At 41.5% G+C, this 19,096-nt stretch overlaps 1 protein-coding gene across 4 annotated transcripts in view; it reads left to right on the forward strand.

Moving 5' to 3' along the window:
- TNFAIP8 (TNF alpha induced protein 8) overlaps positions 1-19,096 on the forward strand; it is a 66,302-nt gene that overhangs the window by 34,286 nt on the left and 12,920 nt on the right. The window contains exon 1 of one of the 4 annotated variants that reach the window (XM_040580278.1): positions 10,790-10,895. The exons of the other annotated variants lie outside the window; for them this stretch is intronic. Coding sequence (XP_040436212.1) covers positions 10,865-10,895 — 31 coding nt within the window. The 5' untranslated portion in view covers positions 10,790-10,864. Of the gene's footprint in view, positions 1-10,789; positions 10,896-19,096 lie in introns of those variants that run through there. 4 annotated transcript variants of the gene reach the window in all.

A 19,096-nucleotide genomic window follows, 5' to 3' on the forward strand; every position in this document is an offset into this window, starting at 1 on the left:
GGATGTGGAATGCACAGGGGGGAGTGGGTGGGTGGTTTTTGAGGCTTTAGTTCTGTGCAACACTCAAAGGTTGTTAACGTGGGATTTCTAATAAAAGAGCCCATCCCTTGTGTGCCAACAGTAGCAGAGCCGGTGGTAGTCTTTATTCTTTCCCTTGTTCCATTTAGTTTCTAAAGTAGGTAAAGATAGTAATTATTGTCCATATTGAGCCTCAGGTTTTGGAAATGCACTGTGAAGTCCTCACTCTTTAGGAAGAATAGCAGTAGCACAGCCCCAGCAGACTGGCTGCCTCAACAGTATATCATATTAAGTATGTGCCATAATTCAGCTTTCAGCAAACAAAATGTTGAGCAAGAAGACTAGGAAGTCTTGTTCAGATCTTGTATGCACATCTCTCTTTTTTAAAAAAATCTGAATACTTGAAATAGTTCATGAAAGACTTGCAGTAACCCTGTGAAGTGGTATTCAGTTTGGCCTAGCCCCAGAGTGCAAACTGTTATTGTTGCTAAAGCATTTCAAAGCTGAAGTATGAATTCCCTGTAAAGCAGATAAAATACTTGAAAGGTTAGACGTGCTTCTACTAAATAAACTTATCTGGGCTCAAGCAAACGTTCAAAAATTCTGAGTTGTTTGGTTTTTTTTAATTAGAACTCACAGCAATCCATAAAAATCTAATACTGAGTTTTTAATGTAATGCTAAAAAGCTAAACAGAGTTTACACCGGGAATTTTCTTACATTGCTTACTAGCATAAGCCTCCTTAATATAGGGAAAAATGAGCAAGGTATGGATTTTCAATTGTCTTAACTAGATTAGAAATCAACCAAGCCTTTCTTTTGTAAAAGAAGCATTATTTTCGGATGCAATAAATTTATTAGATATTTATTTTTGAAAGAGAGAGCTATTTTAGGTTAAAATTCTTCTAGGCCAAAAATAAATATTAAAGGTTAGCTGTAACTGGGATCTTCCTTAAGTGGACAGCACATGCCTATGCTGGCACGGTAGGTGGAAGAGGAAGGTGATGCTGCTGTGTTAGACACTCACTCCTACTCGACCCAGCCTACAGTGCTGATCTCCTAAGTGGGTTTTATTTACAAAAATGTCGCCATAGGCCAGGGAAAGGAAGTGCTGAAAATCTTCCTTCTAATGCTCCCATAAATAATGAGTTCTTAAATTTGTTTGGGTATTGGGAACTGACTTTTCACCACTTGTTCAGTATAGTCTTAGTTAAGATTTTCCCTGAAGAAATCCAGTTCTTGCAAGTATTTTTCCAGATTCTTAATGTGACTTCAGCCTAAGCTTTAGGCAAATAATAAACTGATTTAAAACTGATTTGGAACATGCAGAAATCAGTGTGGCCCTTTGAATGAACAGCACTTAATTAGGTACATCTGGCTTGTGATTGTAAACTACAGCTGAACTAAATTTTTAAAGAGCAAACTCAGCTTTGGTTTAATATCCATTTTAATCCCTGTTTTAATCTTTTTAAATTAGATTTCCACTAAAAGGAGATTATTCTCATACCTTGGTATTTTTTTGTTCTGTTTGATTTGCAATTTTATCTAGATAAGATTGTGTTTGATATGCAAGTGTTGTTTTGACTTTTTGCATGATTAATGGCTTTGGCATCTACAAGAAAAAGGGCATAGTTTGATTGTTACGCATTAGCAAAACACTAGGATCATTTGTTTGGGACTGGAACACAGCCCTCGCAAACTGAGACACATGTGTTTTCCCATATGTACACTGCTTTTATATGAGCAAACCCCTTCCTTTTTTAAGGTAATAATTTTCTGTTCTCTCAGCATCACTGCCATACCTTTTAAAGAAAAGAAAAAATGTACCTTATTAGCCATACACTCCAGCAGCACTGTTTACAACGTAACTTATTAAACAGTAGTCCAGGCATTTTGTTTTCAAGCTCTTTTTTACTTTTGTCTATGTGATATCAGATTTTCTGGTTTTAATTAAAATACCCATTTCCAATAAAAATTGTTCAGGCACTGTGTTCTGATGCATAACTATCTGGCAATACTTCTTTTCTTATGTCTTGCTGAGAGTGGATCTGATGTAAGTATCTCTTCTCATGGCCTGTGGTGACACTGTCAGTCTCTGTGTAGCACATTGACTCCCCACTCATATGGGGAATCTGAGACGCTTTGGTGTGATTTCTGTTTCTGATGCAGGGCTTTTTCATGTTTATGTTTTGGCATTCTGCCTCTCAGATTTCTTCTTAGACCTTTCTTTCATTTTTGCAAAGGCTGCAGTGCTATGTAATAATACAACCACTTTGTAAGAATTTTATCGTAAACTATGGAAGCTTATTTTTCTATGTGAAAAAACTAGCTTAGATCTGCTGTACTCTTTACCAGACTGGAGGACTGCATCTTCCTACCTCTGTTAGTGCAGTTCTCTTCATCACTGTGTGCCTTCAGTGCTGCCTTTCGCTTGGCATAGCTGTATCAGCAGTAGCAATCTGTGTGTGCTCCTTCTAAAGGAAAAATTAAAATAATGAGGGAAATTTTTGCTATCTGGAGAAACAGTGCTATAAGCCTGTTGCAGTCCTTGGTGCAAGGCCCTCAAAAGACAGATAACCTTTAATTTCTGTCATGTCCTCTATGAACTCCTGAACTTTCAGCAACCATCATTGATTATCACCTCTTTGTGGATAGCAAACAAGTCATTGAATGTTACTTAGCTTTTTTATATGTTTTATAGTTGCTCCTGCACTGAATCCTTGTCTTCAGCAACTGGTACCTGCTGGATAAATAAGAGCCTCCCAGAGCATGGTGTATCTACGTGGCTACAATAAATTTATCGTTATTAGTGGCTTTTTACAGCATGATACCTATAGTCAAGGCAACAGAGTTACAGAGTTCACATTTCAGAATTCATGGCGTTGTTCTGTGTGTGAATTTGCAGAGTTGTTTTGAAAGAAAAAAGGCAAGCCAGTGAAACCTATTCTGAGCTGAGAGCAGTCTCATACCCCAGCAGTGTGCTGTTCGGTGACAAATGATGCTCATCTTGAGGCCAAGAGGTAGGGATCTGTCTAAGGCAGCATCCCAGTCTTATGCTGAGGCTGTGTTGTGGTTGAAACGTCTGATAATTAATGGCAGATGCAGACAAAGCTTATGAAGAAAGCTGCATTTTAAAGCTAAGTGAGGGTGTTTCCTCACCTTTTAACCACAGGGATTTTGAGTAGAGGCAACAGCCCCTGTTTTTAAAAACAACTGTTGTCACTAATTGGAAGCCAGCAATCTCAGCATGTTTGTAACAGGCAGACAGGTTTGGAAGATGCACACTGCACAGTAGTCCTGATATTTTGCAAGGTGGTTACTATTAGGTTGTCTTCTTGGGCCGTCGGCGCTGAAAGTACATAGACCTGATTGTGCAGATGAATGTTGTAAACTGTACTGATTAGACTAATGGGACTTTCAAACTGCATAGCAAAACTGTGTTCAATTTAAGCAGGTTCAACTTTATGAAGCCTTTCATGCATGTATCTTCCCACCATCTCTCTGTCCATTTTCTCTCTGGGAGAGAAGAGCTGAGGTGAGGAGCCTCTGCGATGCAAATTCTACTGCATCCAAATGGAAACCAGGACCTGTCCCTTACATGCTGCTGCGTCTTATCCCTAACTTGGTGGGTTAATTGTGAATCAATTTGTCAAGTCGTACTGCTGCTTATTCTGTGAGTTCTTTATCAGAAAGGAGATCTTTAGACATACTTTTGTGCAGCTTACTCTAAGGTGAAGCTCTGGGTTTGGCTTACTTTGACTGAAGGCCGCACCAGCAGTGTGGTGTGGGTTTGTATGACACTAGGTTTGCCATATATTGCTCTGGCCATTTGGAAATGGAAGAATGGACAATCCTCAATAAACCACAAGCAGGGTGGAGAATGGAAGCTGAACAGGAGGATATAGAAATATGTGAGGACAGCACAGGGGAAGGGAGGGGGAATAGGATGAACTGCTGGATGCCAAGCATGGTGCAGAAGCTGTTGAGGTGTCACCTGATCTCTTGGAGCTCGACTTCTTATAATTTCTTAACCACATGGTAGAAACAAACACCCAGGTATCATTTGTGGGTCTGCCCAATAGGTGGAAGTATTGTGAGTGCTTCAGCAAGTGCCACAAGCATTATCTGAATTGGTCTGAAGTCTGTTGTGCAAAGGGGAAAAAATGAGTTCACAATAAGGAATAGAAAGCAGTGACAATGAGGCCAAAACCAGAAGTACCACTGCTCTTCAGATCTGGCTTATAGATCAACCTACTAATGTTCTGGTTTAATCGTCTCTCTAGCTTTCAGTGAACTGAATTTTCCTAAGATACAAGGCATTATTTATATGTTGTTTATGCATGTGAGGACAAATTGCTTAAAAATTCTGCTCCATAGATCATTGAATCCTAGAATCGCTTAGGTTGGAAAAGACCTTTCAGATCATCAAATCAAGTCCAGCCGTTAATCCAGGACTGCCAAGTTCATCATTAAACCAGGTCCCAAAGCACTGCATCTATGTGTTTTTTAAACTCCTCAAGGAATGGTGATTCCACCACCTTACCACCTCCCTGGGCAGCCTGCTCCAGTGTTTGACCATCCCTTTCCATGGAGAAATTTTTCCTAACATCCAGTCTAAACCCCTCCCTGGCATAACTTGAGGCTGATTCCGTTTGTCCTGAGACTTGTTATCTGGCAGAAGAGACTGACCCCCACCTGCCTACAATCTTCTTTCAGGTAGTTGTAGAAAGCAATAAAGTCCCTCTGGAGTCTCCTTTTCTCTGGGAGAAACACCCCCAGCCCCCTCAGCCGCTCCTCATCAGACCTGTGCCCCAGCCCCTTCCCCAGCCCCGCGGCCCGTCTCTGGACACGCTGCAGCCCCTCTACGTCCCTCTTGCAGAGAGGGGCCCAGACCTGAACACAGGGTTCGAGGGGCGGCCTCAGCAGTGCCCAGTGCAGGGGGACGGTCACTGCCCTGGTCCTGCTGGCCACACTGCTGGGGACACAGGCCAGGGTGCTGCTGGCCGCCTGGGCCCCCTGGGCACACTGCTGGCTCCTGCCCAGCCGGCCGTCACCCAGCACCCCCAGGCCCTTTCCCACCAGGCCCTTTCCAGCCGCTCTGCCCCAGCCTGTAGCGCTGCGTGGGGCTGGTGTGACCCAAGGGCAGGGCCCGGCATTGAGCCCTGCTGACCCTCACACCACTGGCCTGGGCCCATCGCTCCAGCCTGCCCAGGTCCCTCTGCAGGGCCTCCTGCCCTCAGGTGGGTCAGCACTCCCCCCAGCTTGGTGTCATCTGCAGACTGGCTGAGGGTGCACTCGATCCCCTCATCCAAATCATCAATAAAGACATTAAACAGAACTGGCTCCAGTACAGAGCCCCAAGGAACACCACTAGTGACCTGATGCCAGCTGGATGTAACTCCATTTACTACCAACTTTTGAGCTTGGCTGTCCATCCAGCTTTTTACCCAGCACAGAGCACACCTGCCCAAGCCCTGAGCAGCCAGCTTCTCCAGGAGAATGCTGTGGGAGAGAGTGACAAAGGCTTCACTAAGGTCGACATAGACAACATCCACAGCCTTTCCCTCATCCTAGGGAGGTCATCTTGTCACACGAGGAGATCGGGAGAGAACTGAGATGTTAAGAGTTGGGCTGTTGAGTGCTGTATGCTGAAAACAGTATTTCTGACATCAGTCAAAAACTGTCTAGGTTATCTTGATATATGTGTGTTTTATGATAGAAGATAATAAATAAAAAACAGGAGTGAAGTGTAGCTACAGCAACAACAGATGTGGTATTGTACCAAATCCTTTTAGTCACAGAATTGTATAAACAGTGCTTTTAAAATCACACAGCTAATCAAAACTCCTCTTTTTACTGTAAACTATTAAACCTCAAATTAACAAAATTGCGTAAGAGTTGGCATTTGTTTTTGCTGTGCTCATGCTACACAGACAGTGCATATTGCACTGTCTTTTGCAATAACAGAAGTAACACAACTACAGATGGTGTTGCTCTACCTCTGGGTTAGGAAATAATCTTAAAATAGCTTATTGGTTTGCTAATTTGAATGTCTGTGCAACTGTTTAAGTGTATAACTGAAAGCAGAACGACTTTGATACAATGCAAGAAAACTGAAATTTTACTTTTTTCTGTGACTCTGTTCCCTCCACATCTTTCTTCTCCCCTCCCTGTGCACCTTCATGTACTTGTGATGTCTGGGTGCACCTTCGCACACATGTGATGTCTGCGTGTGGCAACAGCAGAAAGCACAAGACAGCAGGTCAGGGCTGCACTGCTTGGCACCTGGGTGGGTTTCTGCATCCTAGGAGATAGGTGGTGCTGGGGGAAGCATCATCATCTTGCTTTATGCTGCAAGATCTCAGTGCTTGCATTATGTGCCTGTAATCCACACCCACTGAAGAGTGTCCGAAGTTGAAAATGTGTCAACATGAAACCCCTTGTAATCAGAAATAGGTACAACTTGGGGCTACAGGAGAGAGGTGGTGTCACCTTTCTGTATATTACTACATGATTGCTAAATGGCAAAGTTTACATAATCCCTAGGTTAAATAAGTGTGGTATCATTGAGTTTACTCTGTGAAAACAGCTGGTTGAAAAACTCTGTTTGTGTTAGGACTGTAAAAGCCAGTACTTTGTTTAGCTATACAATCTTACATAGGACAGTGTAGTGCAACACTTCTACTTTCTCATCATTGATCCACACAACATTCTCCATCTTTGCTACTTCATGGGTAGGAAAATCTCTACAGCATGACTATTGGCATCGCATAAAGAAACCATAGCTGCAGTTATGTGTATTGTGATATTTCAGGGTACTTGTGTACCTCTGTCTTTTGTCTCACAGTTGGGAGATTTCCCCAGCCGCCATCAGAGTTCTGTCATGTGGCTTCAAGTAACTTGGTGCAGTTACAGCCAGCAAAAGACATGTGGTTGTCTTGGAAAGAGACAATGATTGGTGGCTCTCATCTGTAGCAAGTTGGCATGGACATTATTTTTATTGTTTAAAGGTTTGCAACCCATTGAACATGACTTTTTCGAAGAGCAGAAGTTATCAGTTAACCAAACACGGGAGAGAATTTTTTTTACAAAAACCCACATGAATATGTAATACCTGAAGTGTTACATTACCACTTCCTTCTCTAGAACTGCTCTAGGGCTGTGCAGGGTTGTTTTTTGCAGTAGATTTAGTCTGGCTTCCATGGCAGCTGCCTCCTCTTGAAAGCTTCTTCCTGATACTTTCCATATAGTAGTGTTGCTTCCTCTTTTTTGTGAACCAAAACATTACAGTCTTTTTTGACATTTCGGCATTGAGCTTCAGAATCTTCTTGGCACTGATTTTAGCACCATTTTTGGGCTACTATGATTTTTATAATTTATTTTAAGTATTTATAGAAGATGTGATAGGATTTGCCACCTGTGTCTCCATTAAGAAAATGCTTCTGTAAACAGAGCTGTCTCAGCATACATTGAGACACAAAACATGAACAAAGTTTTGAGCTGGGCTGGGGATGTGCTGACACAGCTACTCATCCTTTCACAATGCTCTGCGTGTTGCTGTAGTAAGCCAATGCCTGGCTACAGCCCGTTCATTCTGTGGTAGCTCTGCCTTGGAGTTACCAGAAATGAGGACAATTTGCAAACGATGAGCTAAACCCCAAACTGAACCAAAACAAAACCAACTAAGTTTTTGGGGTTGTTTTGTTCTGGATTTTTTGTTTGGGGTTGTTTTTTTTTGGGGGGTTTTTTTTGGTTTGGTTTGTTGGTTTTTTTTTGTTGTTGTTGTTGTTGGTTTTTTTTAAAGTAAAACCAGAAGGTTTTTGTTTCAGCAGAGAAGGGTTTAAAGGACCATAGTTCACTGTACCCAGCTTTGTGGCTTTTAGACTTTTAGCCACTTAATCTTAGTATGTAAACCCATTTTTTTGTCTGTGCTACACAAAAGATGTAATTTTTCTTTGGGAATTCTGGCCTTCACTCCAAGACAGCATCTGTCCAAATGCATGTTGGGTTTTCTGCCTTTCATTTTAGGAAGTTACTTTTCTTTTCCCTAACTGAATCTACCCTGTTAAATTTAGCTGTATTTATCGGTTCTATTTTTAGAGGTTTTGTCATTCTTTGTTTTGGCCTTCCTACACTGTATTACATGCACAGTTTACTATGAAAGAAGGTTTTCCTTAAGCTTCCAGCCTGTTTACTCATCAAGGTATCAAAAAATCAGTCTGGATGCTTTGATAACTAACTGGTTCTTCCCTGCAGGTAAGGTAGTGCCATCCCTTACCTGGGTTCCAGCATTGTCCATGGATTCTGTTTACTTTTTGCCTGCCTTATTCCATTACTTTTACTGGCCTGCTAAGTACAATTATTGGAGTTCACTGGGTGTAAACTCTGAAGAAGGTGATAATGTCCTCATGACTGAATGCCAGTACAATTCACCACTTAAACTAAGGTCAGAAAATTAGCTACTTAAGCGCTCTTCAGTCTGGTTGGGATCTTTTCAGCCAATGCATGTGTTTTGAAGAAGCGTAACAACCAAAATGAAACATCAAAAACATTTCTGGAGTCTTAGTTGAGACCTGTATGCAGGAGGAACAAGGCTGAATGAAGAGATGTGTTCTTGGCTCTAGGGGAGAAAGAAAAATCATTGGGGTTTTGTTATCTGTGCAGAGAGGTTTGAAGTTTCTCAGATGCTTGAGAAACCTTAATTTGCAGAACTTGCTGACATTTAACCACAAGGCTCATTATCTCTGTGTCTGCCCGTCATCTAAAATAACAAAAGGCATCCATTTATTGTGTAAGTCTATTCATGCAGGGCTCTTGATACTGGCTTATATTATGGCTATTTTATCTCCCTACCAACACTCCCTTTGATAAAAGGTCCCCAAAAGCTATTGCAGTTCATCTTGACTAACACCAGGTTTCTTCCTGTTCCTTTTCTTATTCTGTGTGGGGTTTTTTGAGTGGTTTCAACCTCCTAAACAGTAATTACCCCAGATGAATAATTTAAAAGATACGTTGTTTTTTTTTTTTTACTTGAAAATGTGGCTTCTTTAGCTAGTCCAGTGTTGTAATTAGTTTAATACTATTATTTTTTAGTAAAATACTAATTAATAAACTAATAAAATAAAAAAAAATATTTCATTCTCTGTGCTTTGAGGGATGTAGCTGCTGTGCTTTACCACACTGCAGGAAACAATGAGGCCTGTAGAAGACACCTAGCTTCTTGAAGAATGTCCTTCAGGAACCCATTGAGCTGTGGTATTGCAAAAGAACAAATCACCAGTGTCACCATGAGCCTTTAACTAAAATGAGATCTGCATTTCTGAGGCATGGGGAAAGTACTGAGGAAAGAACAGTCCTTATCATTAATAAAATCACTCAAAATAGGACAAAAGTTGCCCACATTCTTAAGTATTATTTACCCTGGTTCCACAGCAACTTTGCCGTGGCTGAAAAGTTCATACCGCCTTTCCTGATTCTGTACCTTTTACTTACGAGACCATCCTACCGATTTACAGTCTTCCCATAAGCTTTAATGAATACAGCTGAATGTTACAATCTGAAATGTTTACTCATTTTTTCTCCTATGTGCCCCAACTTTGTGCAGCTAACATCTTTGGCTCTTTCTGACTTCATCTTGAAATGCACATATTTCTTCTACTTGGCTCCAGTAACAGGCTTGCTAACTGTTAATAGTATTACTTTCACAAAGACCCTGACAACCCTTCAGGCACAAGCATTTAACCTCGTGAGGGGGATTTTGGTAGGTGGGATTTTGGTTGCCTGTCGGAGCTGACAGCACCATCAGGACTTCTCCTGAGATCACACTTATCCTTTTGTCTGAGCAATCACGTTTCCGTTGAGGTTTTGTCCTGCTTGCTGTACTAAAAATGTATTAAATGACTAAGTAGGAAGAGATGGTTCCTTTTGACAAATGATTTTACTGGAGGCTGTGCCGGCTGGAAAATAGGCTTCCAAGTAGTTCCCCCTGACTTCGCTCTGAAGGCATGCGTGATGCAAGTTGGGGGCCGGCTGCAAGAGACCCTGGTTCTCTTGCTGTGCTGTGAACGTGTCATGTAATAGTTAAAAATAATGATCTTTTCTAGGACGAAGGAGGGTCTGTAGCACGAAGAAATAAGTTTTTCCAAGGAGAAAAGGTGAATCGTTTCTTTCAGGGCAGATGGCACCATGCACTGAGCACGAGTGGAAGAAAAAATAACTATTTAACTTAAGCTACCTGAAAGATGCTGCTTCTCGTCTATTAAGCGTGTATTTAGTCGTCCTGTATCAGTCAGTGTAATTATGGAGGCTACAGAACTACTTCCAGCTAATAACCAGTGTTGGAATGTACCGTTCAGGCTTAAAAAAATAACTTATTTCGATAGATCTTCCCGCACGTTAAGAGAGCCCCACCCCGGCGGTCAGTCGCACAGCCGGGCGCTGCCCGCTCGCAGGGCTCGGGCCTGTCGCGGTCGCTGTCGCGGTCGCGGTCGCGGTCGCTGTCGCCGTCGCTGTCGCGGTCGCTGTCGCCGTCGCTGTCGCGGTCGCTGTCGCGGCGGGAGGCCGCCCTGCCCACGGGCCGGCAGCAGCTGCTCCCAGCGACGCGCGGAGCCCGGGAGGCGCTGGCTCCCACACCGGCGCTGCTGTGCCGCTGAGAAAGGGGCGGGATCCTTTTCGAGTAGCTTAGTCGTGATTTGCTGAATTCGTAGACTTTTCCCCTTAAAATCCCAACCCTCTCCACCCCCCCACCCTCCACACTTTTTTTTTTTTCTTCTGTGAGAAGTTGACTTGCGGCTGCTCCCCAGCGCGCACGCCGCGGTAGGCTGGTGCCCCGTGCGTCGCGCTGCCACCATGAGCTCGGGGGCTGACGAGCCCAAGGAGGGTAGGTAGGGTGGCTGGGCTCCTGCGCACCCCGCGCCGCCAGCCCGCTCCTGTGCGCGCGGAGGGGGGGTCCGGCGCCACGCGGCGTGCTCGGAGGGGAGGGGACGGTGCCCTGGCACAACCGGCCCAGCCCCGCCGAGGTCCCTGGGCACGGAGTGACCGCTGTTGGCACCCAGGGGTATCCGTCCGTCCGGGCAATGGCCATTTGCTTGCATGCGGACGGCTGTTAGGCGGGGAGGAATGGTGTTTCAAAACACTGGTAGCAGAAGACCGAAAGAGGAAGATTTGTTTAATTTGGAGGCACTGTATTTTTCCACAGAAGAGGAAGTTGCATGGGGGAGAAGTGAAAGGTCATTATTTTGGGACAAAGCTTGGTGCCGCTTACTTCCCTGTCCGAGTGAGTGTGCATGCATGCATGCGTGTGCGTGTGTTAAAGCTGAGGAGAGTGTGCCAGAGCTATAGGGTTTCATTTACTGCTTCTGGAGTGGAACGTGTGGAAGAGCTGGAACTGCTCCAACAAAAATACAGTTATTCCCTAGTGTTGATTGGGAGGGGGTGCGAGCCAGAGTAAGACAGTAGGGAGTAAGCGGGGGAGGAGGAGGGCAATTTCCTGAAAGTGCCAATATACAAAAGAGCATTTATACAGAAGAGGGAACAGGGCAGTGGTGGGGTTATACACTGGATTTCTTAGAACAGAATTGATGTTTCATGATTATGAATAGTGCTTAGGGAGATTCAAACTTACGGAGATCCAGTATAGCTCAGAAAAATAATTTAAAAACCTCAACAGATAAGCAAGCAGCAAGGCAACCTAAGGAGTTTGCATTTGATGAAAACAATAACTTTTCAGAATATTTCAGATGGTTTTCCTCTCACACTGTACAACTTTTCTCACTTGAAGAGTAACATTACCAGGGGCCTCTATCTCCTTACTTGCATAAAGCAACTCTGTTGTTTTGCAGAAGAGTCAGCTTGGACTGAATCAAACGTAACACTAATTATACTGATAGAACCTGGTTCGTAATGAAGCATGATAGCCTGTGTTTGATAAGAATTACAACAGTGCTTTCTGTTTTCTTTTTCTTCTTTCATCTCATTGAATGAGCAGGTGAACTAAAAGGCATTTCTTTTTGTTTTCCCAAGAAGATTCTGTAGGACAGATTTATCAAAAAGCAAAGCTGCCAAAATATTTCTCTATAGAAACTGTTTGAAAAAGGGAATATGTGAATAAGGATATGAAAATGTGAGCATTCTCCCTCAGTTTTACAGTAGCAGAGATCAGCATGCATGCCGTAGCATGAAAGATCATCTGGTTTCATACAGGAAGCTGCAGCCAATTTTACCAAGTTGGCTTTGTTTGAAATGTAGATTTTTCTTGTTGAAAGAAACCTCTTACCTTTTTAGATGACTCATATTCTTAAAATCCTTTGAAAATATTTTTGCCTTTCTGTACATTTCTTTTGAAACAATTTGAGATGCCAGGATCTTCATGATGAAAAAAGCACTTGGAGCAGGTGGCTGAGACTGGAAAGAAAGGGTAGCTTTTAGTTAGTTATTTTTAGCTGGGAAAATACTTGGGTATTGCTGTCCTGTGATTTTAATAGGTTAGAATGGAAAATAAAAACAGTAGCCATTGTGGGAAGATGAGGTACAGATGTCACTGAGGTGGTTTTTCAGTCAGTCCGTAAATGTATGGCTGGTAATACACTCCCACTTGTAAAGGAATAATTCAGAAGATGCAGAAGAAAAGAGGGGTTAGTGTGTCTGTGAATAAAGACTGGGACTAACAGGTAAATATGTAGAAGTGCAGCTTTTACACTGCTTTGTCCAGTCTGATTGAACATGGCATGAAAGGTCACTGATCAAAATACTAAAAAATACTGTCAAAATACCTGTGGATTTCTCATGGTCCAGTGTATGTGGCATAAAACAGGCATTCAGAGTCTTTAAAGTAGCTCTGTTTTGTCAAGAAACTGCTTTTTGCATAAAGCAAATTGATGCTTCACAAATTCAAACTGAATTTGGGGCTAAGGCTTTTGACACTGAACATAAATAATCTGAAGTGGTTTACTAAAGGGGTGGTGGGTAATTTTTCCTTTAGGTGCAAGACTGAATGTCACTCTAGAGGAGAAATTCCGATTTACCCACAGATTATGAGGCTGAGCTAGGGAATTAGTAGGTGAAGGCCTGTGACACTATGGAAGGGGCAGAGGGTACACTTGGAAAATTATAAAGTAGTTACTTTACCAGATTCTGTACATTTTAAGGCCAGAGTTAGCGATGAAAGCATAGTGGTTAATCTGCTGCATGCTAAAAAGTGAAAGAAGGACAAAGCTAGAGGAAAAATATTATTTTACTGTTGTTTGTAAACAAAGTCAGAATTTTTCTATTTTCCTTAAAGCAGACATGCTCTAGTGGCCCGGGCAGCATCACTGGCCAGGAGCTAGTGAAGGGATATGTGTAAGGAGCTCTGAAATTTGGTTGCAGCTTCCAGGCATGAATCTCAGACCATGTGTTGGAAGATCAGTCTGAACAAAAAGGAGGTTTGAGGGTACAGTAATAGCATCGAACATTGCGTGTGTTCTGACAGTGAACTGGTGCTGAAGTGAGCAATACTTCACTTCCAGCTACTTTATACAATCGAATCACAGTATTTGGAGAACATTGGGTAGTCTATAAAAGTAGGTCTAATGGGTTAATATAGATTTTTTTTTTTAAAATCTGCATAACAAGATCAAAGTTCATTTTTACAGTAATAAAACCTTTACCTATGTTACAGTGAAATGCAAGGTCAGGGTCAATTTTGAATGGTGAACACCTGAAGATTTTCTTTTTTATACTTAATTGAACAAAGATAGAATCTTTGACCTCAAGTTAAATCTTATGTTTTTAGCAGGAAATGTGAGAAAAAAGACTGTACTAGAAAGACAGTCATTACCACACTGTATTTCTTACTAATTGCTGGATATGGGCTATGTAGCAGTATATCTAAGCTTTCCAGCTTGTCTTTGATCTCTGCATGGTCTGTATTAGAATGGTAACATGAAACAGGTTTTTTTTCTTCCATCATGCTGCTTAGTAACATTAGAACAATCTTTGTATTCATCTGCATACCACAGTGCCGTGGTAAATGTATTTGTGTGTGTTGGTGTATGTATGGCATCAATCTGTACTGCATTTACAGATTCCAAGAACTGTCATGATGTGAATAACCCTGGCATATTTTCTTGTAGTTACTTTTGCCCTGGATGAAACAAAGAGCATGGTAAAGAAGACTGTAGCATTTCAACTGCCAGGCATAATTTCAATCTGGTGTTGCATGGTGGCATGTCATGTACCAAGGAAGGTACCAAATGGTTTCAGGCTGTTGACTCAATTCCTTTTTGAGATACGAAGGCAACGTTCTTAATGCTGTCATCTTAAAAATATGTATCAAGAATAAACCTTTTCAAATATATGACAATGCCAGTTAAAATTACTGTGGTGTTAACGAATTTTTTACATGGTATTTTTCAATAGAAGGAAATAGTAATATATGTAATGCTCCAGAAAACTTCAGCTTCATTCTACAGGTTTTATGTTGTATATTTAGAAAACAACTGGAGATAAATCTAATGTCGAAAAGGAAAAATAAAATACTAACAGGTATCAGAGTGAATGTAATACATAGCCTATGAAATGATGGATATTCTGTTACAAACCTGGAAGCAGTGCATTGCACCTTTTATTGTGCTTAGTTTTAAGTACCGCGTTTCATGGGGGAGAGAGATCTCTGCATTCCTGCAAGTGCTCACAGCTTTTTTATACACAATTAGTGTTTTTTAATCCAAAGGAGATTACTGAGGAATGAGCTCACCTGTTTTGCTCCTTTTAGAGTGCAGCGCAGACACAGCGGTTATAAAATCAGAGCGCTCACTGTTTTGAGAAGTCAGTACTCCCTCCCGTAGGTAGTCATGGATTTGCTTTGACATTTTGTAGTCACCTGTCATTGTGTCAGAGTTTTCCAGGGTAGGATTGTGTTCAGTTAGATAACAGATTTTCTGCTCTTGTGCTCCTACAGGCCACTTACTCCATCCAAAACATAGATGGGAGTCTATAATGTATGATCCTCCATCTCACTGTCTTCAAAACTAGCATTTATTAGAATCTTTTATGCTTTTGTGACAGTGAATGGAGAGATCCAAACTGTGCAAGCAAAGCATTATCCATACAAACAACTAGTACAGTACTCCCGTATATCAGACCCGCCTTCTCTCTCACCCCGAAGACTGAAAACGTGAGCTTCCTTTGTTTCACCTGCTCTTCGCCTACCCTCCCTTGTCAAAACAACAATCTCCATAAAATATACAGACCAGTGAAACAGAGAGCTTTTGTTGAGGGTAGTCTGAAAAATTCAGTTTGGGAGCAGGAAGAATCATCTGGCCCCAGTGAATGTGTCAGAGATCTGGGTTAGTCAATTTCAGGACATCTTTATTCCTCAGATAACTTTCCTACTGCCAGTGAAGAGATTAAAAGTTTACAAGGGTCATATGTGTGTACACAGCTCTGTAAAGCTGAGCAACGCTTAACAATTTGGCATGTCTTGTAACGCCTTCTATAGGCTATTAGAATTGAAGACTAATAGGACAAGCTAAAGGCAACATAGATCACTTTTAGCACAGAAAAGAAGGAAAAAAAGATGTAAGCTTCTGAGACATTGGAAAGAATTACTGCTAACCAGACCCTTTAATACCATATCACATATGCATGGGGAAAGCATTGCCAGAGGTAAAAATAGTGGGGGTGGAGCAAGATGATAACACCGTAATGAGGAAGGAGCAGTGGGAAATTTTGATGAAGTATACAGGCAAGTTAGAACTGCTAGATATTTAAAATGTAGTTTGGAGGATTGTACTTTTAATGAAGCAAGATACAGGGTTTTGACAGGAATACAAGTGCCGTGGTTTGTAGTACAGCTGCTGCAGCTCCATCTAGATGTAGGCACTAGACTCTGTCAGTAAGAGCACTGACTTAAAGCTGTGTAAAACCATTAGACTCTGGAAGCAGCTCTGCATCTCTCCCCTTAAAAATCAAAAGAATGGTTGGTTTTATTTTCCTGGGCAAATCAGAGTAACCTTTATGATAATCTATCCGGGAATGGGTTAGGTGGCCACTCTCATTGCTTCCTCTATGAACTCAGAATTGAATGGGTTGAACACCTGTTTTTTGTTGTATACCATGTTTGGAAGTCAATATGGAGTAGTTGTCTTCTGCAGAACCCTTTGTACCCCATGTATTTGGCAGTCTTTTCCTTGTGCAGTTGGAGCAGATGAGGAAGCTAAGCTAGGTGATAATTTGAGCAGAGGCCATGGGATAAGCACTGGCTGTAGCTGGTAGGTTACTGCAGAGAATCACTGGAACTATTAACACGTTAATAATTTAGCTGCAATTGTTGGGTTGAATGCTAGATTGCTTTGAGAAAATTCCATTAATATAATTATACTTATGCAATCAAATATTTTAATCCATAGCAAACTTCAAGACTCATACCTTCAACTTCAAACAAGATACAGTCCTTTGAGCTGTCTGGTCAATAGAGAGAATCATAGACTAACTGAGGCTGCAGGGAGCTTCTGGAGGTCATCAGGCACAACCTTCCACTTCAGGCAGAGCCAGCTTCGACGTTGGATCCAAATTCAAAGTTAGATGAGGTTGCTTAGGCTTTCTCCAGTCAAGCTGGTAGCATCTTTGAGAATGGTGGTCCCACAGTTTCTCAAGCAACATGTTCCAGTGTTTGACCACCCTTGCTACAAAGGTGGTTATTCCTAATGAGAGTTCCCCTTGCTGTTGCTTGTGTCTGTTGCCCCCCGTTCTTTTGCTGTATATCCTCAAAAAAAGCCTGGCTCTGTCTTCTCTGTAACTATTCAGTAACAGGTTAGGTGCAGTGGTTAGGTCACATTAGTCTTCAGGTTGAGCAAACCTAGAGCTCTCAGCCTGTCCTCTGTATCATGCACTGCAGCTCCCTAACCATCCCAGTGGCTGTCTGCTGGACTCACTTCAGTTTGTCAGCTCCTTTTTTTGGGAGATATGGTGGACCCCAAAACTGGACACAGTACTCCACATACGCAAAGATAGTACTTTGTTTTGAAATTCTGTCAGTCTTTTCCATCGTGCAGAATTGATTGTTGCACTGGAGACTTAGTTTCCCTGCCTTCCTTCCATTTATCAGTGGATGACAGCATGTGCTGTATTATAGTACTTCTTAGACCCTTGGGTTATTTTTTTGAGGAATTTGCAAACTTTGCACTGTCATAAATGAGACAGACTTTAGAGATCAGGGAGGAAAAGTCAGTGAATTCTGGAGAATCAAAAGAAGTATCTGGGTAAGGGAAGGGCCTTGCACCTCCATTTCAAAAGGCTGTATTCTGTGTCAGGATTCTTTCTAAGTATAGCAACAGGCCAAATCAGTGGCTTCTAAGAATAATGAGTATTTTGTAATACATGTGCCAGGGCTAACATAAGGAAAATGTAACGCTCAAATACTAATTGTAATTTGTAATTTTTATTCAACAGCATACATCTTTCCTTTAATCAGTAATGATTTATCATTTGGTCAAGTCTTCTGTCAAATGTAACAGTTTCATAAGTGTTCTTAAATACTGCTTTTTGAGAAGCAAATTACTTCCCCTCTCCACTCTCTCCTCATGCATTTAAAGTCTCTATAAACACATTTGGGTAATAATTAAAGCAAATTAAAACTATATTGCAGGTGTTATTTCAACCTTCTGGAGCAATTTTTTCTTACAATTAGATTGCAAAATGTGGTAAGAGGAGAACATATCATAAAGAGGTGTGAAAGAGCTACTGATTTTTCTGCTACTTTATGAAACAACTTCTGTTTTTCTGTACCTCACACTCAATAGAAGAAGTAGTGTTTCATCAGTTTCAGAAGAGAACAGTTTCATCAATTTCATAATGGCTTTAAAGCCAGAATGACTTGTTTTTCATGTTTAAGGCTTAATTTTTCATGTTTGCATATTAGGTAGATACTTCCTAGATCCGGTGGTAGCACTGTCAGTAGTAACAGTAGCTGTATATAACTCTGTGAAAGATTTTGAGTGCTTTGACTGTTTCTGCAATAATAAATAGCACCAATCTGATTGTTAGTCATACATGCATTGACCTTAACATTTTTTTTTTTTGTATTGTGGGAAATCTGGAAGTTACAGGTTTTCATGTTTTCTCTGTCTGCATCTGTGTTTTTTAATGGTAGGTGTACACTTTTTCTTTTGTGGATGCATCTCCATCGTGACAACTGAATACACTGTGGGTTAGCGGTGTAAATGCAACTGCCAGCAACTTGGTGATTTTAACCATAACATCAGCAAAAGCACAAGCCTTAAATCTGCTGTCAGTTGTACACAGTCTTGTTTTGAGTGACGAGGAGAGAAACTGGGAAAGCTGTACTTTGAGAGTTTCATTCTACATTAATCTGTTTGGGATGTTTTTTCATGCATTTTGTTTTTCTTCATAAGATTCCCTGCCTGGTTTGGGGTCTGGTTTGATTCAGTTTCATCATGTGATTCCGTGTCGCACTTCTTTTTTGTGGTTCATTTCTAGTGCTTGGCTGGCTAGCAGTGAGAAGTAGAGAGCCTGCGTTTCTGCATGGCGTGGCAGATTCAGGCTGGGGAACTTGGGATCCAAAATCTTCACCACAGATCTGTTTCAGCAGAAGCAATGTAGAGGACTGAATACACACTGTATAAACTAATGTATTTTTCCCTACCTTTTGCTGAATTCAGTATTGATATTTGTAACTATACAGATCAGTAATGAAAGATCAAATAGTCTGTTTTGCATTGCAATGGAGGAAACCTGCACTTCAGTTTGACATACAATATACAAATGCTAGGGTGTCTGCAGAGGGTCCTGTTCCTGCTGGCAGTTTACAATAATGAGGCTATAATGCTGTAAAGTGGCAGTTAGCATTTAGTTTATTTGAGAGCATTTATCCTTGAAAGGTTTGTAATTTGAAATCCAGGGACATACTCTGAGATGTATTTTGCGTATCTGTGAAGGTCAGTACTGGCAGGTTTCTCTAAGGCATTGGTAGCTGACTGGTGATTTCAGTGGACCTCTAAGAATGTGCTACCCTCAAGTCTTGATCCCAAAGTGTTTACGTTTCACTTCATACAGGAATTAACAAAGCACTGAATCGGTGCA

The sequence above is a fragment of the Falco naumanni genome, chromosome Z (genome assembly GCF_017639655.2).
Source record: "Falco naumanni isolate bFalNau1 chromosome Z, bFalNau1.pat, whole genome shotgun sequence".
NCBI lineage: Eukaryota > Metazoa > Chordata > Aves > Falconiformes > Falconidae > Falco > Falco naumanni.